Source organism: Telopea speciosissima, chromosome 2 (assembly GCF_018873765.1).
Source record: "Telopea speciosissima isolate NSW1024214 ecotype Mountain lineage chromosome 2, Tspe_v1, whole genome shotgun sequence".
In the NCBI taxonomy this organism is placed as follows: domain Eukaryota; kingdom Viridiplantae; phylum Streptophyta; class Magnoliopsida; order Proteales; family Proteaceae; genus Telopea; species Telopea speciosissima.
The window spans coordinates 167,126-191,159 of record NC_057917.1 but is presented as its reverse complement, the minus strand read 5'-3'; the positions used below and the strand labels follow the sequence as shown (position 1 = coordinate 191,159).

General features: G+C 43.1%; 2 protein-coding genes across 2 annotated transcripts; one reads left to right on the top strand and one right to left on the bottom strand.

The window, feature by feature from the left end:
- Window positions 1-392: 392 nt before the first annotated feature.
- On the bottom strand, window positions 393-1,859 carry LOC122652990. The gene is made up of 2 exons (XM_043846892.1): window positions 931-1,859; window positions 393-840 (listed from the first exon to the last, which is right to left on the bottom strand). Exons 1-2 carry the CDS (start codon window positions 1,857-1,859, stop codon window positions 393-395), a joined length of 1,377 nt encoding a protein of 458 aa, XP_043702827.1.
- Window positions 1,860-18,074: 16,215 nt separating this feature from the next.
- LOC122649563 (protein SCARECROW-like) lies at window positions 18,075-21,174 on the top strand. The gene is made up of 2 exons (XM_043842761.1): window positions 18,075-20,252; window positions 20,664-21,174. The coding sequence occupies exons 1-2, from the start codon at window positions 18,232-18,234 to the stop codon at window positions 21,133-21,135; spliced, it is 2,493 nt and encodes an 830-aa protein (XP_043698696.1). The 5' UTR covers window positions 18,075-18,231; the 3' UTR covers window positions 21,136-21,174.
- The last annotated feature ends 2,860 nt before the right edge of the window (window positions 21,175-24,034 follow it).

Here is a 24,034-nt window from a genome sequence, read left to right as displayed (position 1 = left end):
CTTCTTTCATCCAAGAGGTTGAGCTCTTCATATCTAACCCTCACCCATTCTCCCTCTGGCAATTAAGAGTCGAGCAAAACTCGAAGGGATGGGACTTGAATTTCTACAGGCAGTACCGCCTCTACTCCATACACAAGAGAGTACGGGGTTACCCCAGTAGAAGTTCGGATTGATGTCCGATGTGCCCACAAGGCCAATGGGAACTTCTCTGCCCAATCATTATGTGTGTCAGCCATCTTTTGCAATATGACCATTACATTTTTATTGGCTGCTTCAACCGCTCTGTTAGTTTTGGGTCGGTAGGTAGTGGACTTATGCCTTTTAATGCCAAATTTATCACAAAGTTCCCCCACTTTTCCCCGAAAATGCGAGCCTTGGTCCGAAATCAACTACTAGGGCACACCATATCTGCAAATGATGTTTTCTTTTATGAACTTTGCCACTTTGGTAGTAGTTAGAACTGCGTACGATTGAGCCTCTACCCACTTCGTGAAATGGTCAATGGCGACTAGAACAAATTCATGCCCGTTAGAGGCTTTGGGGGTTATCTTACCGATCACATCAATTCCCCAAGTAGAGAATGGCCAAGGGGCATTCAACGAATGCAACTTTGTTGGAGGAATATGGATAATATTGGTAAATATCTGGCATTGATGGCACCGTCTTACAAAGGCGGCACATTCAGCTTCCATTATTGCCCAATAATACCCCATTTTGAGGATCTTCTTGGCAAGCATCCTTGCGTTCATATGAGGTCCACATATTCCTAGGTGAATTTCCTTCATAATGGTTTGAGCTTGCTCCTCATCTACGCATAATAGCTGGATGCCATCATAAGATCTCTTATACAACAAATTTCCTTAGAGGATGAACTGAGTAGCGTATTTTCGCAGATGCCTCTTCTCTCTTTCTGAAAAGTGTTCGGGGTACCTCCTTTCCTTGATGTAATCAATTATCGGGGCGTACCAAGGTCTTCCATCTTCAGTGAGCATATTGACCGGCTCTCCATAAGCCGGGCTAGTCCTTCTTTCTATTAGAAAAGGTTGGATCCTATCCCTAGGATCGCATTCCACCATGGATGCCAAAGTGGGCAAGGCATCGACAAACTGATTGTTATCTCTGGGCAGATATTCAAAAGAGACTTCTTTGAAGCATTGGGTCAATTGCTCCAGATAAGCTTGGTAGGGCTTCAACTTTTTATCCTTGGTCCTCCACTTCCCTTGAGTTTGGCAGATCACGACAGAAGAATTTCTGAAGACTTTGATCCTTTCCACTCCCACAGACAGGGCCATTTCCAACCCGATGACATAAGCTTCATATTTCGATATGTTGTTTGTGCAACTGAACTCCAAACAAAATGCCATGGGTAAGTAAAAATCCTCCGGAGTTATGAGTAATAGTCCTGCTCCAAACCCTTTTTGGTTCGTGGTGCTGTCAAAATATAATTGCCACTCTCCCTTTTGACTGCTTTCCATAAAATGCCAATCTTCATCGGGGAAGGAATCCTCTGTGGGTTGTGAATCGGCCTTTGCGGGAAACGCAGCCAAATGGTCCGAGATAGCACGCCCTTTTACCAATTTTTTATTGACATAAGTTATGTCAAATTCTGACAGCAATAACAACCACCTAGCCATCCTTCTGGTCAATGTTGGCTTCTCGAAGAGATATTTGATTGAATCCATCCTCAAAACCAGCTTAACTGGATGTGATACCATGTAATGCCTCAGCCTTTTAGTCACCCAAACCAAGGAAGTGCACGTTTTCTCCACCGAAGTATAGCGAGTTTCATACTCGAGTAATTTCCTACTTAAGTAATAAACTGCATGCTCTTCTCCATCCCTTTTATCAATTTGTGCCATCATCAACCCAATCGATGCTTCCCCCACCGACAGGTATAGGAGTAAAGGCTCCCCCAACATGGGAGGGACAAGTATAGGGGGACAAAGCAGGTACTCTTTGATTTTCATGAAGGCGTCCTGACATTCATCATTTCATTCTTTTGACTCCTTCTTCCTTAGAAGCTTGAAGATGGGTTCACACGTTGCGATTAAGCGGGATATGAACCTGCTGATATATTGGATGTGACCCAACAATCCTCGCACTTCTTTCTCCATCTTGGGCAGTGGCATTTCTGTGATAGCCTTTATCTTGTCAGGATCTACCTCTATCCCCCTTTCACTAACAAGGAAGCCGAGCAGCTTTCCTACCCTTGCCCCAAACACACACTTCTGAGGGTTCAATCTTAACTTGTATTCTTTTATCCTTTCAAAGAACTTTCTTAGATCTGCAAAATGACCTTGTCGATCAATGGATTTAACTATCATATCATCGACATACACCTATACTTCTTTGTGTATCATATCGTGCAGTATAGCCGTGACTACTCTTTGGTATGTTGCCCCAGCATTCTTCAATCCAAAGGGCATCACTTTGTAGCAAAGGTCCCCCATGGTGTGGTGAATGTTGTCTTTCCTCTATCCTTCGGACATATGCTAATTTGATTATAGCCTGATAAACCGTTCGTGAAGGATAGTAAGGCATGACCCGCAGTATTGTCGACTAGGCTGTCGATGTGCGGTAATGGAAAGTCATCCTTAGGGCTGACCTTGTTCAGGTCCCAGAAATCAACTCACATCCGGACTTTTCCATCTTTGTTGGGAACCGGAACAATATTGGACAACCACTGAGGATATTGGGTCACTTGGAGAAATCCTATATTCCATTGTTTGATGACCTCCTCTCTGATCTTTTCACTCCATTCTGGCCGCATCCTTCTTGGTTTTTGCTTGATCGGACGGGCATCTGGGTACGTAGGTAGCCTGTGTTGCACGATCTTAGGGTCAATACTAGGCATATCCTTATAGGACCAAGCGAAAACTTCCTCGAATTCCCTGAGGAGAGAGACCATTTGGAATTTTTCATCATTATTAAGAGAAGAGCCAATTTTGATCATTCGAGGGCATTGGTCAATTCCCAGATTTATGAGATTTGTGTCCTCTAGGACGGGCTGAGCCTTCTTTGCTCCAATTGTTCTAACAGGTTATGATGTTCAAGAATGTTATCATCCTCAAAGGAATAAGAAGAAGAAGATGAATCATACTCGGAATCAGCAATTTCAATCATGATAATGGGAGGAGTACAGACAGACTCAATAGATTGGAGGTTTCTAATTTCTTTTGGGAACACAGATACAGACTCAGATAGGACTAAGCTAGAACTGGCTATAACTTCAGACTCATCAATATGGAAATTCTCCATCATCCTTTCCCAATTTGCTATGGATCCTTGAAGAGGTTGTATGAGGAACTGTGGTGTAGGCCCTTCTTCTTCGATGATGATGATGACTGCCACTTCGAATAGTCCGTCAATCCCTTGATCTCCTTGGGTACCATCCTTGCTTGCTTGATCCAGTTCCATGGCCATCCAGTTTACTTTTTCTACAAAGAATATTTTAAATCCCGACTGAAGCTGGCCTTTCTCTTGATCGAACCATGGCTCACTGTTCCCACAATGTGGAAAGTCTTCTCCTTCCTTCACAAAATATCCGTTCAGAGTCTTGAAGTAAGGAACACTCCCTGCTGCATTGCTTCTCTGTCCCCAGGCTTCCTTCTTTATGTTCCTTCTCGGATTGAAACCTAGACCGTGACGGTTGGCATTGGCTTATATTTCTAGAAATGTCAGGATTCCTTGCTGATCGCCTAACCCTAGCCCTGGAAAATACTTCATATTCTTCATGATTTTCAAAGAAGCCTTACTCCAAGTTGTCTGAAGCTTTGTTGAGAATAAATCTTCTTCGCTTACAAAAGTAATGCAGATGTTGCCGATTTTAATCCTCCCAATTGCACCTCTGGTAAGGGCGGGCGTCCCACCTCTATGTTGGCCAAAGTATGCACAATTTCTAGGTCTCCGAAGATAGTAATCACTTTCTCGTCATGTATGAACTTCAGCTTCTGATGGAGACTTGATGCTAGGGCTCCTGTGGAGTGCAACCATGGCCTTCCAAGCAGCATATTGAAGGATGCCTGAATATCGATGACTTAAAAATCTATGGTAAAACAGGCAGGCCCTACCTTGATGTTGGCGGTGAGAATCCCGATCACCTCCCTCCTGGAGTTATCGTATGCCCTGATGGTCTGGCTGGACGACTTCATTTTTTCAAGGGGTAAACCCATGCATCTTGCACCTCTTAGAGGCATCACATTGAGAGCGGATCCATTGTCAATCAGAACTTTAGGGACTTGATTTTTGTTACACTCTACAGTGATGTAAAGTGTCCTGTTATGATTCCTCCCTCTTGGGGGTAAGTCTTCCTTCAAGAAAAAGAGTAACTGGATGGCTTAAGTGGCCCCCACTATGTGAGATAATTCCTCTGGCCCCATTTCTATAGGTACTTGCACCTTGGTGAGAGCCTTCAAAACAGCTTCTCGGTGGGTTGGTGAGGCCATCAATAATCCCCAGATTGAGATGTTGGCCTGAGCCTTCTTCAGTTGGTCCAATACTCGGTTTTTTGGTTCAATACACGGCCTTAGCTGGCTAGACTGGTATTTTTCCACCGTTAAACCCTTATTTTTTAAATTCTTGCCACTTCTGGTTTCTGCAACTTCAGAGACCCTTCCTTTGATGATTACTTCAAATGGGCACAAGTCGTCATCTTCCATATCACTGTCAATGATGATAATAGGAGCTTCGAGGTGATTTGGCCTTTTTGATCCTTGACTATCCCCTTCCTTATTTATCAAGGCTACAATAGATTTCTGAGCTTGGCCTAGGATCCCGGACAAAGTTTCTTACTTTTTGGTAATCTATTGGATCATATGATGATGATCAAAACTCATTGAATCTTCAGGGACGAGTTGGCTTATGGCCTGGAATGCTTCTAAGGCAGCTCGGTACATTTTCTTTGCTTCTGCCAAGGATTTGTTGAAATGGCGGTTCTTCTCTTCCTCTTGTGAATCAAAACTTTTCGAGCTTTCTTCGAGACTTGAAATAACCAGGTGGATGTTCCTTGTTGGATCTAGGGCCGCCTTTTCTTCATTGACATGACAGAGAAGGAATTCATCGTGCACCTTTATCCATGCATAATGTTCCTTGCTTCCATGGTTGGGAGAAGGTGGGGGAGTTCCGCACAAATCTTGAGCCAAGGCCAGAGTTAATTTTACAAAGTTCTCCAAGTGATGGATTGCTTGAGGGAGTGATCAATGCTCCTTGACGGGTTCCAACTGTTGGAGTTCCTCTTGGTATTTATCATCTACGACCACTACCCTTATAAGCATTTCCTAAATTTTATCCACATTCCGGTGGATTTTGTTCATCTGAAATGGTAAGGCCCATGGCGCTGGCCCATAAATGATCTCATATTTTTTGAGACGCGTCCTTGGTTGCCAAGGCTCTTCATCTTCGATTTCTTCTTCCCGCTCAAGATCTTCATCGTCTAACTCTCTCGACCCAAACTCTTGCTCACTCTCATCTTCCTCAGACTTCCCTTGTCCTACTGAATCCTCCCCGTTGTCGACGTCCATAGGATAGATGTTATCGGTTGGGTCGATGTAGGACTCTCCAAGGTTGCTGTCATTGACCCATGCTTCCCATGTTTCACTTCTCCTGGGTGGTTTAGGGTAAGAAAAGGTATCTGAATATAAGAGAAGATCTTCTGGAGGGGTCCCGAATAGATCACGGGCCAGAGCATTGGCCAACCAGTTCATATTTTTCAACTCATAGAGGGTCTGAGCGAGCACATCATTCTCATTTGGCATCACCAGCCTTTCACATCGTGCCGCGAAATTGCTACACACCAGATCTGGAAATAAAGAAGTAGCCTTGTAGAGAATCTCTTGAGTATTGGTGGAGATGTCTAGTATATCTGCTACTTAGTAGAAGACGCTCATACTTCAGTGCTCGAAATCCTCTCTAGACACAGTCCAGTCCCCCCTTGGGGCTTCCGGAGATGATATCTCCTCATCATCCCTACTTTCGTCATCACTCGACCGAATGGGGTGGATGAGATTGGTTGGATCATTATTATCATTATTCTCGATGTTGTTTACCCAATCCATTGTACAGAATCCTTCTCCAACTACCGCAAAATCTTGCTTTCCTTCAGCGTATTCCATCCATTCTTCATGGACTTCCAGATCATTCGCCTTGTCTGCACTATCATCAGTGTTTTCCCCTATATGGATAAGAAAGATTTCTTCTAATAGAGTTTGACCTATGGCCAATGCTGACACTGCCTTGAGAAGCTTGGGCGTGACACCGGTGAACTCACTCACTTCTTCTTCTTCAGGGATTAGATGACTGATTTCAACTTGTGAAAAGCCATATTTGCGCAGAGGTGCCCCTGTATCGAGGCCCTTCAACCCAAATTCCAAAAAATCCAATTTTTGAAGTTGATTGTTAGAAGCCATGCCCCGGACATGGTCACACAATTGTCCACCTGTCCGGATGTTTCCATAACAATTCGTCCTTGCACAATGAGTGCAGACTTGCATCTTCTCGGCCCTTGCACGGTGTGCCTGCTCATCTTTCTCTAGATACCAAAGGATAGGCTGGATTAGTGTTGTCGGATCCACGACCGGTGTATCATCTTGTAGCATGTTCATCGATCCAGTGGAGGACTCTGGAGAGTAAGTTCCTTCCAAGAGTGGCTGTGGTGCTTTCCATGCCAGTATTGGATACTCTATCCAAGTAGTGCCAGGTGACCTTGGATGATAGAAAGGGGGATCTGGACGATCCACTTCCTAAGAAGCTTCCTTTTGAATTGGACACCTCTGCTCTCCTTTGAGGCTTTTGGCCAAGATTGCCCTATAAACGTGTGCCTTCATCAATTTCTTTCTTTTTTTGATTGGTTGGATCATCAAGGTGGGATCCACATGTTTAGCATCTTCCTGTGTTTACCCCATGAGCAGGTAGGGGATTTGCAGTAACATTTGGCTGCTGCTTCACCTGGAGTTCTATTTTGCCTTAGTCAATCAGATCTTGGATCACATGTTTGAGAAATATGCACCTATCCATGTGATGGCCCTTTTGGTCATGGTAGTGACAATAGAGATTGGACTTGTACCACGCAGGTGGGTTATTGAGGTCCACAGGCCTTGGGGGGACCGACTTGATCGTCCTTTCCTTCTTCAGCTTGGTGAATAGCAGCGTAGGTGCTATCCCTCTGAAGTTAAAGGTCCTTTTAGGAGGTTCAGGTTCGGCTTGGATTACGAGAGGTGTGGTCTCAGTGGACACCACTTGTACTTCGGCTACTTGGTGACTGGCTCCTGTCATGTTTCCTCCTTTTGACCTTGGACTCTTCCTTGCAGAGTAACTTTCGACGGCCTCCGGGCCACGCCTTGGTTTTGCCTTTCTTTGAAGATCTTGTCTTCAATTTTCTTGCCAGTAGTCATGAGGGCATCAAACGTCTTGATGTGCTGGTAATACATCTTTTCATGGTATTCTTCATACAGATTTTCCAGCAGTATCTCGACTTGTTCCTCCTCTGTGGGATGATTCCACATTTTTGCGGCTTTTTCTCTGAACTTCTTGATGTAATTCGAGAATTCCTCATTGGATTCTTGCCTTAGAGTTTCCAACTCTCTCCGGGTGATATCCATCTCAGTATTGTACGAATACTGCTTAGTGAAGGCTTTGACCACGGAGGCCCAAGATTGGGTTTGAGTATGGTCCAACTGGGTCAACCATCTTAGTGCAGATCCAGCCAAGGAATACAAGAATGCTTATCCCATTTGGTTCTCAGAGAGCCCCCACGATCTAGCAATGGTGGCAAAAATCTTAAGATGAGCCCTAGGGTCCCCTGACCCATCAAACTTCTCCAACTTCCACTTGAAATCTTCAGGAATTTTTCCTTCAGGAAAGAACACCAAATCTTCTTCATCTTTCTCTTTAACCTTGCCTTTGACAGCCACCTCTAGCTTGGCTACCTTTTCTCTCATTTTCTTCTCCCTTTCAGTTTCCAAAGGATCCAAAGGATGACTATCATCCCCCTCTTCTACCAGTATGGTGATCAGAGACTTGGGGGTTGTAGGGATGGTCCTTCTGACTTCATGCTCAGTCGGCCCAGATGTGGATCCTCCCTTAGAAATCTCATTGATTGATTGCACCAGTTGTGCCATAAGCTGTCCCATTTCAGCCATGTCTATCTGCAACCTATCCACTCGGTGCTCGACGTGACTTTCAGATAAGTGGTCATCTGTTGGATCCATGTTGTCCTCAAGTGATACCTCAGTTGAAGAATGAGAAGAAGACGGAGTGCTTGGGAAGGGTGAAGAACTGGCTCGAATCAGTCTTCCTTCTTGTCGGATCCAGATAGGCAGGAATGATCTTTTTGGGTGTGGAATTGTGCTTCTAAAAAAGAGAAGAAGACCTAGTTTAGATCCTAAGAATAAAGAAAGCTTATTCAAATAAATTTTTTTGTGTATTTTATTCTTTTTTTATTTTTATTTTATCACTTTTTATTTATTTTTTTCCTTTTTATCAATTTTTTTGTACTTTATCAACCTTTATTATTTTTTTTTATTTACATTTTTTTTTGTTTCATTATTATTATTATTATTTTGCTCATTTGGTTTGGCTCAAGTAATCAAAGCTGTCATCAGAGTTTCCAGTATTGTAGAAGTTCTCTAAGACCATACATTCGAATGCCGTCATTGCCAAAACATTTCTTAAAAAGAAAAAAAAACAAACAAAGAAGAAAGCCCAGTTTCAGGGTCCTGATAATTATATCTTGAATAAATACGAGATGCTTTTCTTTTTGAGGGACATATAGAATTCCATCATATGCGAGCAGGCTCCCATCTTTCTTTGAGGGACTATCGCGGGACTATGGAATTCCCTATTTCGGGCAGCATTTCGTATTAAAGCTAGATTAGTCATCAAATGACCTTGAACTCGATCCTTCTTACAGCTAACAAAGGTTAGTTTGTGTCGTTCCCTAATCATATATGGTCTATTTTCCTACGTGATGCATGTATTGGGTGGGCTTGTTAGGACAGAAAAAGGTCACCCTTGACAGAACCAATATAACTATCGGTCGTGATTGCGAATCGCGGGTACGTAGTTCTTTTAATATACCTGGAGAATAGGTAACACAATCTCAGAGTCCGTACTAGTGCCTTTTTTGAGTGGCTGAAGCACCCCACAACACACTAGTGAGTACCATCGCTGGTGATCCTAAACTCATACAGTAAATATCAAGGGCTGTAGTTTCACCATGAATTACCCATGATTACTCATGGGGTCCAACGACTAGCTACGGGGGTAAAAGTGTTCCCATGCAGTGTGTGTGTGTGTGCAAGAAAGTGGTACAGGAAGCGGCTATCATCCGATCTCAGAGTACTTAGTGTGACATTCCTCACCTCCCCGGGGGTAAAGGCATGACAGGGAGTACCCTCGCTGTTTGATTTCACTTCGAATACTATGCATGATGCATTTAGTACACACAAGGGTTAGCCACACAGTCTTCTTTTTTTATTTATTTTTATACAAAATTCGGAGAGAATATTCTAGCATTTATTGGTAGCATCTATTTTAGAAAGCTTGACCTTGAGTGGACGTTTATCCACTCATTCCCTAGTGGAGTCGCCATTGTAAGTACCGTGGTCTTCGCGGCGACGAGGTTTTCGTAGCCTCGTTGGCAACATATGATGGTATGGATAATATTGCCAATGTCCAAGAATGGTGTAAGGGGATTGGGATCATACAAAAATAATGTGAAGTCGTCACCTAGGGTAAGGGCCTAGGACCCACTGAGTGTAGCCCTATCCATTTGAGAACGAAGTCGGGCTATGTGACTCCATATGGTCTAACCAGAGGTTCTAGGTAAGGGGTCAGGTTACGAATGTTGGAAGATGTTAGACACCCACCTCGCCCGGTCGAAACCGGTCTCTCTGTAATAGATGCTACTAATTGACAAATATTCTCTCTCTTTTATTATGGGGAAAACAATATAAACTACATTACGACATTATGAACTACATTATATACATAAAATGTACATTAAAACGATAAGACACAGAAGGATTACATTGAGTCGATAAAAATGCAATAATTATACCTGTAGAGACGTGTTCCCTTGGCTTAGGGGAGACGGACAAACAGAGCGATGCTATTCCTTGGACAGAGTAACAACTCTTATGGATGGCTTGTTAATGAACAATCTGACAGAATAACGGCTGCACTAAAAGGGTTTTGTTTGTTATCCGTACACTGACAAGATAACAAGCATGAAGGGAACGGGATCGCCTTTGTTTAGGAGGGTAATCGAAGGATCTACCCACGCATGGAAACCCCACTTAGACATACACTTACAGCGGGAAATCGGGGCGAAAGAAGAAGAAAGGGGGTAAAAATCACCTCTAGAGGGTCTCCCTACCCGAAAACTCCTTGTTTTGGGGGAGGGGGACCCTCGTATTTATAGGGGGGTGACCCCTAGCCTGGGCCAGGGACCACAACCACGGCACCGTGGAGATGTCCACGGCACTATGGAGGGCTTCTCCATGGCGCCATGGATTACGTCATCAGGATGACGTCGAAAGTGGTTCCGGTGGCGTGGTTTTGTACTGTATTGCCGTGGGAGGCCTCCACGGTGCCATGGGCACTGTCCACGGTGCCGTGGATAGTGTTAACCTCTTTTTTTTTTTTCATTTTTGGGCTAAAATGGGCTTTGTTTGGTGTTAGGGTGTGTCTAGGCCCATGGGCCTGGTGTTTCAAGGCTTAGGAAAGAGGAAAATGCGTTACTCGATGTCCGTGTCTCGTTGTCATCCTCACCAAGGGTGGTGACAAAAATTGGTGTCTACATAGCCCAACCCAGCTCAACCCTGATTGAACCTGATCGAGCAGGGCTGGCCAGGTTAGCCCTAATTGATCCTGATTGGGTGTTGGTGTGTTTCATATTCAATTGACTATTAGACTTTTCTATGGGTTAAAAAACTTAGCCCAATCTTAAAATTGTAAATATTTTCATTCAATAGATAATTAGCCTTTTTTTAGTAAACCAATAGATAATTAGATACTAAACAAAAATTGCAAAATGTAAACAATAAATTGTAAAAGATAACCTAACACAGGGCCAGGCCGGGTTGGGCTTAGCCCGAGGCCTCAACCCTGGCCTAGCCCACCCTAACTTGCCCTCGAGGTTGAAAATCCAGCCCATGCCCTGCTTAGGCACAGGGCGGGCCAGGGCCGGCTCAGGTTGATAGGGCCGAACTTACACCCCTATAGAACGGATTCTTGAGATCGAGAAAGAAAACCCTCAATAGTTTGGTAACAATAAAAATGATACATTTGAGCTTAATTCTTTTCCTGCATTCATTCGATTCCTCTTAATTTTTCATCTTCATATCCCGATGGATCAATGACACTTATCTCCTACAAATCTAGGGTTTCTTCTTTTCCTTTCTTCCCAGAAACAAACAAGAACAACAGGTGGTACGATTGGGATGTCGTCAAAGAACAAATATAGACGTGATGGTCATATTCCTCAGCCATGCCCTCACCTAAATGTTGCGTTAAACCAGAGCTCTAGTTTCCATCATCTTGAGTCATCCAAGGAGATGAATAGACACGATGAGATAACCAGGGTTTTTTTTTTTTTTTTTTTTGTCGTGAAGAGGTTACCAGGGTTAGGGGTGAGGTTTTGACTCTCACCCAGGTTAGAGTCTTTGGGTTCAGTAACTCAGGTTACTTCCCAATGTTAAATGGGCCTTCAAATGATGATGATCATAGGAAAATGCTAATCCCTGGGTCAATCGTCTAGGGTGGTGTAAGGTACAACACACGCCAATTGGTCTCCACCCTTTGCAAGGTGGGGTCTGCTGGTCTCATCAGAGGTTGATAGCCCGTTTAGCGATTCAATGTAGAGGGAGGAATGTGCGCGATGCATGATTTCACAAAGAATGTAAAATAAATAAGAAAGGGAGTCGCCACCTAGGTTGTGAAATGACTAGAACCTGAAAGGGTGGCCCAAAGGAGAGGGCTACGGTTGATTCCATATGATTTGGCCAGAGTATGGGTAAGAGGTTAGGTTACAAAGATGAGAAGGTTTTACGCACCCCACTCTACCCAGATGAGCCAATTTTTGTGCTAGATTCTTGGGGTTCAAAGATTCTCTCAAAATAATGTACGACGTAACAAACATGCAAGGTTGATCTATGACCAGAATATCATGCATCACAAAGAACACACTCTGTGGAAAACACATTGAAACTGATTACTTTAACAACCTAAACTGATAGGGGTCAAAGTAACATCATAAAGCCATATTTGAACATCACCATTGATTAAATATGATTAAACATGTTAAAAAGTACATATAAAATATTTCAAATTTCTAAAATACAAACAGGCATGAAATGACAATAATTACCAAAATGCCCCTAGAAGGCAAAAGGGTAGAAATGCCAATAAAGTCATATTTGAACATCATCATTGATTAAAAAATGATTAAATACATTAATATGTATGTGATATATTTCAAATATCTAAAAATACGCGCAAGCATGAAATGACAAAATTACCAAAATGCCCTTGGAGAGCATAATTGCAGAAAATGCATGGAAATGATATCGTATGCCTCAATACATGTTTATTAATGTCAAATCATGTGTTACAATTAGTAGGAGTCCTACTAGGGTCCTAAACAATGTTTTGTCACAAAATGCCCCCTAAGGGCATATTGGTAAAAAGTGTCAAAAAAGACACTCAGGGGTGTTGCAAGGATCAAAAGTGAAGTTGATCAACTTAAGATGACCATATATACCAAATAGTAATACCGGAATGAGATTTTGGACTTGTACTTGATAAATTATCAAAATGTCCCTAAAGGACCAAAATGCAATGAATTAAAAACATGATCAGATGCATTAACTATATGCGTGAAATGAAGTTCTGGGCTTGACAAAGGGGATTAAACATAGTTTTAGAAAATGGATACCGTGACGATACAGAGATCGATAGAGTTTTAGGAAAACATAACGACGTAAGGGCCGAAAAGCTGAAATTCTGGAATGATCAGAATGTGTAAAATAAGGCAGTAAGATTCTAACAATGTCAGAGTTATTTATTCTACAAAACAATAATGATTAAAGGTGGGCACAACCTCACGTCTATCAATTAGAACATTAGTAAAATTAAGGCACACACACACCACTAAAACCTCAGAAAACAATAATGACTGAAGATAGGCTTAACCTTACATGTAGGAAAAGTCATGGGTTCATCTCTTGGGTTCACAAGTATTGGAAAATCTGGGTCACCCCATGGTTGCCCATGGGAAACCTATTGTATCCCAATTAGGGTTTGGTATAAAAAAATTTGTCAAAATCCTCTCTTTTCTTGTCCCATAAAATTTATGGGATCAACAAGAATGGATTTCTTTTCCATCCCATGGAAAGAGGGATCCATCCCATACCCGAATGCGTAGCAAAAAATAAATCGATTCGGGTTTCTTTCACATCCCTTGATTATCAAATAATTAATCAAACTCAATCCATAAAATAAACATCAAGATCTATTAACTTGAAGAGCCTCAAGTGTTGCTCCTCCTCTAGATAATGATTCTTCTTCTAACGAGCACTTCAAGAAAGCCCCAACTTGAATCTTCTTGATGTAGTAGAAGATCCCCAAGCCAAACCAGAATTTCTTCTCAAAAAAACAATATGATCCAATCCAAAAACCTAGGGTTTCCAAAAAATCCTAACAAGTCTCACAACTCAAGAGAGCAAGGGAAAAGAGAGAGGCATGGGTGAATTTTCCAGAGTGGGGAGGGGGGTAGAAAATTCGTCCAGGCTTTAGTGTTCTGCGCCCCTTGGTGGTGTGTTCAAATAGATCACACTCCCAGTGAGAGTTTGCCACTCTCTCTCCTATTTGACTTAAAATCTTGATGGACTTTAAATTAGTGAAGAAGCAGAATCTAAAAGAAAAAATAAAATAATTAAAGTTTTAATCTATAATGGGTCTTTAATTAAATATTGTATCAAGCCCATTTAAGATTAAACAAATTAATTATTAATTAGCAAATCTGAGTGTAGACACTGAATTTTGTCACCCCCCGGCGATGATGACAACAAGACATGGACAGACATCGGTATCTCTCTCAAGAAGGACTCTTGTCCCTACATCTAAACCAAATCACCCTAACATCCCTAAAATGACTTATAAGACCCTTTTACCAAATGCTGAAGGAGGTACTGCTCACCCTCCCCCATGGCGCCGTGGACCCTTTTACCAAACAAGCCCTGAAGAGTCAGAAGGGAGCCAAAAACCCAAAAAATAAGGAAAAATGGCACTAGGCCCCCACGGCGCCTTGGGCTCCTTCCACGGTGCCGTAGGCTCCTTCCCACGACACCGTGGGGATGTGTACATCAGCTTGCTGACATCACCCACAGCGTCGTGGAGGACTTATCTGGCTAGGAGAGAGAGGGGACCCCTCCCTATAAATAGGAGGGTCCCCCTACCCCAAAGAACAAGCTTTTCTCGGGTAAGGAGACCCTCCAAGGCTTGTTTTGGCCCCTTTTCACCTTCTTTTCCTCCGTCTTTCCCTCGTGAGTATGGGAGTGAGTGGAGTTCTTCGACGTGGGTAGATCCTTCGGTTACCCATCTAAGCATAGAGCGATTCTGCTCTTGGGTATTGTTATCCCGTCAGTGTACGGATAACGAAAAACCCCCTTCATAGCCGTTATTCTGTCTGTATATAGATAATGAGAATCTCTTATATAGCTGTTACTCTGCCCGAAGTTTGAGTGACAAAACTCATCTCGTATAACCTCATTCTGTCCGACAAGAGAGAGACAAGTCGATCGTTCGTCTCCACCTGAGCCGTGGGACATCACATATTTCGCCCTCGATGCGCTTGCATTTATTTCTTGCATTTCTAGATAGGTATCTGTCTCTTTTCCTCTCATTATTTTTGGCATAATGTAGACAATTAAAGCAACTCGTTTAGTGTACATAATAAATGATTTTCTCTTTCTTTGTCAAGATTAGTGTATCATAACTTAGCCTTACATGTTAGTATAAGATATATTATCAAAGAAGAATATTCAAAAATCAGCATCTAGTAGATAAACCGGTTTATCCGGGCGAGGTGGGTGCCTAACACCTTCCCACCCTCGTAACTTGACTACTTACCCTGAATCTCTGACCAGACCATATGGAATCACGTAGCCCTTTCCTCTAACCCCGGATGGGGCTGCACCCATTGGGTCCTAGGCCCTAACCCTAGGTGGAGACTCCATTTCTTTATAGAGCATGATCCCAATCCCCATGATGATATATCGGAACGATACACCGTTATTCATTGAACCCAATCCTTGTCGCCAAGAGGCTGAGGAACCCTCGTCCCGAGGACCACGGTACTTACACTGAGAAATACCCCTACATAACAATTAATATGCACTAATCCTCTACTAAACATCTCCATCTGGGATAGGACATGTACACTCATACTGCCAAACCCCATTCCATGGTACATGTCCGTATTGGAGCGTCTATGTATGTGATTGGAATCCACAAAACACGATTAAACAATTTAATAAAAAGCATAACTATAATTTATCATTTTATGTGAAAATATGTTTTACAAAACCATTTACAAAAATGGTACAGGATCTTGATTCTTATCCGATCATCCACAAACTAACTCCCCTTGATGTTCCTCAATCGAGCAGCGGAGACCATGTTGAGTAACTCTTTCACTCACATAATATTTTTACATTCCTATAACACCGACTTTAGTTATTTTGAACCGCAGTCATTGGTGAACCAAAGAATACGTTCACATCACACAGTGACAAGGCCTTCTCAGGTACAGGATTTTGGTGACACATGTCTATCTCAAACCTACATCTATCAGTAATACATGAGGGAATCGATAAAATAAGATTCTTCGCCAATACACACCCATGTGCATACTCGCATTTGTACTTTGACATCAACATGCATAGGCATACCTAATGCGACAATCGTATGATAAGGGTTGCCCAATCCAAACCCTAGTCGTGACTACCAATTTAAAGTTTAACTTACATTATGCCAGACTTGAAATGAAGTAAGGAGATGAAAATACCTGGATATGAACTTCAACAAGTGTTAAAAAGGGAGAACTGTAGCGCAGAGATTTCGGCAAAGCTTCTGCTCTATCAGACAAGGTTCGTTGATAAAATCCAAGGAAAACCCTGGTTTATTGAACGAATTTTTATTGACGAAATTTGGGTAAAACCTCAGCGTATCAGTAAAACTTTGTTGACGATTTGGCAAAACCTTGGCTTTATTGGGTACACCTTTTTTATGACAATCGGACAAAACCTTAGCTCAGGTGGAGGGGGAAGAACTATTCCTCTCTCTCTCTTAAAGGACTATACTTCCTAAAGGTAGGGTTTAGAAGTGGAATACTCAACCACTTCGATCAAATCCTTAATCTGGAAAAAATCCTATTTTCTGCAGATTCGGGACTTCAAAGGACTTATTGAGGGACTTTCCGTAGAATAACAGGATATCGGGGTATTGAATCCATATCGACAGAAGTTAAAACCACTAAGGGGTAAAGGTTTTCAAAGAAACTCATTATTTTTTATAAGGAGTCCACCCTTTGGAGAAGGAGGAAACTTTGATTTTCCAAAAAGGAGCCATCCTTTAAAGGTGAAGTGGGGGTATTTATAGGGTAGATTCTTTAGGAATTTTGAGGTTTTTTTAAAAGATTTTTTGGTGATAAATGCAAGGTTCGATGATGGTTCCATGGGTTTGTGGAAGTTCCACGGATCCGTGGAACCACCAAGAGAGCCATGGGTTCCGGATCCTCCAATTCGGCTTGGAAGTGTCGATTTTGACTGTTTTGGATGCTATTTTGTGTCTGAGTATCGGATTTTGACTTGTAATATGTCGTTGGAATCGTCTTTTCGAGCACTAGTCAATGGTATAAGTATTGGTAAAAAAATATTTCAATTTTTCAAAACAAAGATTAACCCCTAATTCGGTGTCGGGAGAATCTCGACACCCTTTTTAATCACTGTTGTTGTACCCTTGGCTATCATTGAATATCTTACACTTAAAAATACTTGTCTGAATCTTATCGGGGTCATGGTGTGTAGATTAGGTGGTCAAGTCCTTCTTGAGAGAGATACTTTGTCAATTCATGTCTGATTGTCATCATCGCAGGGCTGACAAAATTCAAAGTTTATAGGTGTTGGGAAATTGCATATTGGGAACTTGTTTATCCTCTCTATGGGTGAAGGAAAATTTTGTCCTTAATTATAAGTGCAAGTATAAATGAAAAATATATGTGAGTAGAAATGAAAAGACTATAATACCCCTAGGATTCGTAATAAGTAGACCCAAGTCACCCAACCTTTCCGCGAACAAGTCAAACAAGCGACGACGAAACAAACCTAAACCGCACAGGCTGACAAAGAGAAAGTGAAAGAGAAGGGAAAAACCAAAAAGAAGGTAGAAGAGGAGAGAAGAAAAGAGGGCAGACAACAACAACAGGAACAGAAGCAATCAGCCTTCCATCTTTCTCTCCAAAGTCCAGGCTGCCCAACTGTTACTAGTTAGTATTTATTACCACGACCATGACGCCTACCTGTATTCTGCATATCCATCTACCCAAATATTATTTCCCCTTTGCTCCAGCAACGAAGTCCAATCAGCCTGCACCCCCACTAAGATAATCGGAATCATTTGTTTACATACATAGAGCTAGGCTGACACAGTTACTCCATCAAGCATTCTCATATCACTACCTGAGCCACGAATCAACAACCATCTCCGTCGCTACAGCTGCCACAAACCCCTGCACTGGCAGCAGTCTCACCACTAGCTACTACTACCACCCAGCACCACCACCACCACCACCACCACCAGAGCCAGAGGTGACCGCTCGATTCTTTCTCGATTTTTGGACGGGGCATTGAAAAAAGAAAAAAAAAAAAAAAAAAAACAATTGGAAAAGGGGGAAGAAAAACAGAAAGGCGTCGGATAGAAGGTCGAGGAAAATTAAATAGTAAACTAAATCCTGGAGGTTAGTGACTTTAGTGTTGGTCTGGCAGAGAGGTAGTGAGATTAGTTGGTGATAACCGATCGCTCGTGTCCCAGTCCCCCTACCCTTTTCTGCTTGGATGGCCCGGCCTGGACTCAAAAATCTGTGCCTCTACTATTACGCCTATTACTTAACAACAACAACAGCAACCACGCCCTCACCATCATCCATCGTCGTTGTTGCCGTCCCCTTATCTCTATATGGCTACTTGCGTTCTGCTCGGCAGTGGCAGTAGTAGCAGTAATAGTAGTGGCAGCAACGGTGGATTAGGTAGCGCTACCGGCTTCGACCATAGAAACATCACTTGGAGTTCCCCACCCCATCCCCAACAACTGCAACACCACGACGACGACCGCCAACACCACACCGACCCAAAGATGGTGAGGAAGAGAACCGCGTCTGAATTGGATCTCCAAACGGGCGATTGTCCAAGGTTCTCTCGACCGTCTCCCAACCCCTTCGCCGACATAGACATCGAACGTAGTTCTCCCTTGGCTTTCCAGCACCCTAGAATTATTGCCTCCGTGGACAGCAATAGCAACTCCACCCCTAACTCAAATCCAGTTTTCTTCACCAACAACAACACCAACCACTCCGCTATGTTACCTTCCCCCACTAATTCCATTCTCACATCAGGCGTTTCTGGTTTTCCTTCCAACCTCACTTATTTTCTCGACGCCATCCACTCCATCCCGTCTTCCGCAGCGGCTGTATGCGGCTTCTCTGGTCTGCCCTTGTTTCCATCGGAACGAAATCGAAGCAACGCCACCGTCACCTCCACTGCCACCAGCACAGCCAGTATTCTATCCCCGGCCGGCGGAGGAGCTGGGCTTCTACTCCCTGCTCCTTCCGGCTCTTCTCCTCCCATGGAGGGCGACCCCACGACCACCAATGCAACAGCGACAGCGTGGATCGATAGCGTCGTAAAGGATCTAATCCACAGCTCCACCGGTGTCTCTAATATTCCTCAGCTTATCCAGAACGTGAGAGAGATCATCTATCCTTGCAACCCGAACCTCGCTTCCCTCCTTGAGTTCAGGCTTCGCTCGTTGACCGAGCCAGAGGTTGCCGATCATCAGCAGCTTGAGAAGAGAAGGAAGGATGCGGTGTTTTGGCAGCGGCAGCAACAACAGATTCAAACACAGGTGCAAGGCTCTTCTGGGCATAGGCTCTATCCTGAAAACGTCTCCTCCTGTCCCATCCAAGCTCAGCAGGCGATGGGAGCAAACCACTTCTTCAACTGGGGGGTAGACCTATCGTCGTCGTCATCGTTCCAGCTGCAGGGAAACGAAGGGTTTCATCACCAGTTGACCTCGGTTGCATCTCCTCCACTCCTGACGCTGAATCAATCTTTGCCGCTACAGCAACAGGGTTCGCATCGTGCTTTAGCAGCAGCAACAACAAAAACAACGACAACAACAACAACAACACCAGCATCATCAACGGGGGCAGAAGCAGAAGCAGCAGCAGCTGTAGTGGCCTGCAGCAGCAAAGAGAAGAAAGAGGAGATCCGAAGACAGCAGCAGCAGCAAAAGCGAGACGAAGAAGGGCTCAACCTCCTCACCTTACTCCTGCAATGCGCTGAGGCTGTATCCGCCGATGACTTCGAGCGGGCAAACAAGATGCTGCTGGAGATATCTGAGCTGTCATCGCCATTTGGGACGTCGGCACAGCGGGTGGCAGCCTACTTCTCGGACGCGATGTCGGCTAGGCTGGTGAACTCTTGCCTGGGGATATACGCGCCGTTGCCATTGGTTAGTGCACCGGTTGCTCTTGGCCAAAAGATAGTGTCGGCCTTCCAAGTGTTCAACGGTATCAGTCCCTTGGTGAAATTCTCGCATTTCACGGCGAACCAGGCCATACAAGAAGCGTTTGAAAGGGAGGAGAGGGTGCACATCATCGACCTGGACATCATGCAAGGCCTCCAGTGGCCTGGCCTCTTCCACATCTTGGCATCCAGGCCCGGGGGTCCCCCCTTTGTACGCCTTACAGGACTCGGAACCTCGCTGGAGGCTCTGGAGGCCACGGGGAAGCGATTGTCAGACTTTGCCGAAACACTGGGGCTTCCCTTTGAGTTCTTTCCTGTGGCGGAGAAGGCTGGGAATTTGGACCCGGAGAGGTTGAACATAAGCAAGAGGGAGACCGTTGCGGTACACTGCTTGCACCACTCCCTGTACGACGTTACTGGCTCCGACACCAATACGCTTTTGCTCCTGCAGAGGTATATTATAATAATTTTAATAATAGGTTTTGATGAGCTAGGGTTTTCGGCCTGTTTTCTTACTAACATTAATTAATTTGATCAGTAGTACTAGTTGAAAATGTTGGATTTCATAGCTAGTGGTATTAATTAGACCAAACAAAGGATCCAGATCCTCTACTGGATCCGAGTGGGAATAAGGTAATCATTGTGCGCCTCTTCGTGACTGGGCAGCTCGATCCTACCGAATAGCTCGGCGGTAAAGGATCCAAATGGCCAAACCAACTAGTATTTAGAGAGAGAGTAATTATAGATCTATTTTATTTTATAACCCTTCGATTTAATTAATGTGACTCACCACATGCATGCTCGTCAATCCAACTCAAATGTATGATGTATGATGTATATATGATGTATCACAAACCCACACAGGTTGGCGCCCAAGGTAGTGACAATGGTGGAGCAAGACCTGAGCCACGAAGGAGCGTTCCTGGGGAGGTTCGTAGAGGCGATACATTACTACTCAGCGTTGTTCGACTCACTCGGTGCGAGCTATGGGGAGGACAGCGAGGAGAGGCACATTGTGGAGCAGCAACTGCTGTCGAGGGAAATACGGAACGTGTTGGCGGTTGGTGGACCGGCTCGGAGCGGGGAGGTGAAATTTCACAACTGGAGGGAGAAGCTGAAGCAGTCCGGGTTCAGGGAGGTGTCCTTGGCGGGGAATGCGGCCACCCAAGCCACACTGCTTCTGGGGATGTTCCCCTGCGATGGCTATGCGCTGGTCGAGGACAATGGTACTCTCAAGCTCGGCTGGAAGGACCTCTGCTTGCTCACCGCTTCTGCCTGGAGACCTATTATTCATCATCACCCTGCAGCTTACACTCTACTCACACACCACCGCTAGCTAGCTAGTCGCAAATACTATTACTGGGTGAATACTATTCCTTTTGTTTTGGTTTTGTGAGCTAGCTAGAGTTATGGTTTCGTAAGTGGAGTACCCCCCCCCCTTTATTGATCATGCTCGATCGTACTTGTTATAGTTTAATTAATTGTAGCTAGCTAATAACTGCGGGTTTGCTTGATGTTACTATGTCAGTGCCGGTAGTTTAGAGTTAATAATAGTCTTCAATCCATCGGACTTGGCCAGAATACCAAGTCCTGTAGATTGTGGAAGGAAGGATGATTGGACGAATGAAGCAAAGCTCCTTTATTTAATCCATTTCCCAGTATATGTCCCTGCTCTGATGTGGAACCTGAGAGGAGTAAGATTCTCAGCTGATCTGCTCGCTTTCTAATCTCTTCGCCATTTCCCCTTCCTAGCTAGTTAACCAAAATTGGAAAATCAGTTTTTTTTTTTTTACTCAGACTCGTCTTCTGCAAAACCTAGTGATTATGGTAAGTCAAGGAGAATCATGTTTTTTTCCCATTATTTATTAATATCTTCCTTCTTCTCCTCTTTCGAGTGGAGGGAGTGAGAGATTATGGTTGTTTCACTAGTGAGAAGGGAATCAAAAAAAAGGGGCAGGGGAAGGGGAAGGGGAAGCGAAGGGGGGGGGGGGGGGTTTGTTATGGTCTATGAATCCTTGGGTATGTCAAAGAGAATCCTTGTTAGTGCCGGAAGTTTAGAGTAAGTCAAGGAAATCCTTGTTTTTTTCTCAATATAGCTGTTACTGCGTGATTTTGAAGGTGACCGATACTGATATCCGGTCGATATTGTATCAGTGAAACAGTACGGACAAGGGGTAAAATAGTAAAAAAAAACAATTTTTTTTAAGGAAAACTAGGGGTAAACTTATCTGATACGATCGATCCGTGCCGATACCTTATTGGTATCATATTGGTTTTGAAAGCGTGCGATACCCGATCAGATATTGTGCACTACAACCATGGTTTGAATCCAACTGATCCTACATCCACTATCCGGGTCACACAGACCAAGGATTTCTTCACTATAAATGATCCCTTTCCAAATGACAGAGATCAAATCTTACCTCAATCACAATCCCTTGGATTGAGTACCCCTAAACACTTCCCTCGGTTCAAGGATTTCCACCTGAAACTTCTACCTAGATTCATGGATTTCTTTCACAATAGTGGGACATATCCACAAACAAGTACACAAGGTACAATCGAGGTACACAAGCTCACAAAATAAAATGGCTTCTTACTCAAGCTTGTAATTGTACCAATTTGGCTCACTATGATTCTCACAAGATAACTTAGATAGCCTTTCAAAATGATATTTTCGAACAATTGCTTATATTTTCTAAATGAAAACTCAACATGTATATAGGCAACAAAACTAGTTGTAGGAGTTACGCATGGTATTTCTCAAAGATTTAAAATATTAAAATCATTTTTTTTTTCAAAAAATAAACTTTTTTCCCAAGATAAACTAATTGTTGGAGCTCTTCAACATCAGTAAAGATGTTAGAGTTCCTACACAGTTGGTTAGATTCCTAATGGTGCAATGAATGAGTTGAAAATATTCAAATAGCACTACTACGAAACATTAAATGCTCCCCGCACAGAAGTCTATGCGACCTCCATGGAAGTCTGTGGAACAGAGACTTCAAGTCTGTGGAACAGAGACTTCAAAATCATCAGTCTCGGTTGACACAAAAGATAGTTCACGAACGCCCATAGGACCGTTTGCGAACAGTTAAAGAGCAGTTGTCCGTCTGAGAAGATTTAGTCTAATTTCGTTTTTCTTTCTAAACACTGATGCTCGTCACTACTCATAAAAGTCCATGAACAATAATCTCAAACATTTTTCTAAACCATAGCACATAGTTTCCTGGTTCTGTTCGTTTAGGTATTTAGGTGACTTTTGCTTGGCTTTTCATCTTGTGGATATCTTATTAGGATTACAAGAATATAGAAATAAAATCAATTTCTAATCTTGAAAGATTTTTTAACTTGATCCTTCTTTGAAGTTCATCAATCTTTCTTTACACGGAAGTCCACAGCTTCGTCACGAATTTCCATTAAGAGTAGTTCTTTTCCAATTAACATGTCATTTCTTCTATGAATGGTTCCACCTCAAGGATTTGGGTTTCATCATTCTCTTATCACGTAAATAGATATGTTAAAACACCCAAACACACATCACATAGAAATTTTATATTTAGGGATACCTCACGTTTCATATATATTATGTTTGTGATAATTCACATTTCATAAATTTTACGTTTGAGGTTCCTTATTTTTTTATAATTTCAATTTTACCCATTTCTTCATCTTCATTGATATGATGCTCTTTCTCCCTTTCTCCATTTTCGACTTACCCACTATAGTATATGTTGGACTATGGTTGATGTTGTTTTCATTGTTGTCAACACACTCACTCAGTGACAAAGCAGCTATATAAATCAGTCTATGACATGGTAGTATGTTGCAGGGCTCTATGAGGGTCTAGATGGCATAGTGAGCTGGCAGAGGCCGTAGAGATGATGCGGAAGTTTTAGACATGGTGTAAAAAGTATACAGAGGTATAACAGAGATATGCTTTGGACTAGGCAACAGTAGCACAGCTTGTGAGAAGGTCTAGTAGTGTATAGTAGAGATCTGGTATGCATAATGACAGGGCAGGTATGTCTGGTCCGGTATTGTAAATTAAGATTTGAAAAAAGTGTTGGGGATGAACTGAGATGTCAAAGATGTCTTCGGATGTGTTTTGTATATGTGTAACATCTACAGGATGTGTTGTGATGTGTTGGACATGTGTACGGATGTCAATTGATAGGTACATTTTACAATATGTGGTTAGATGTCAGATGATGTGTACAATGTGTTTCAGATGT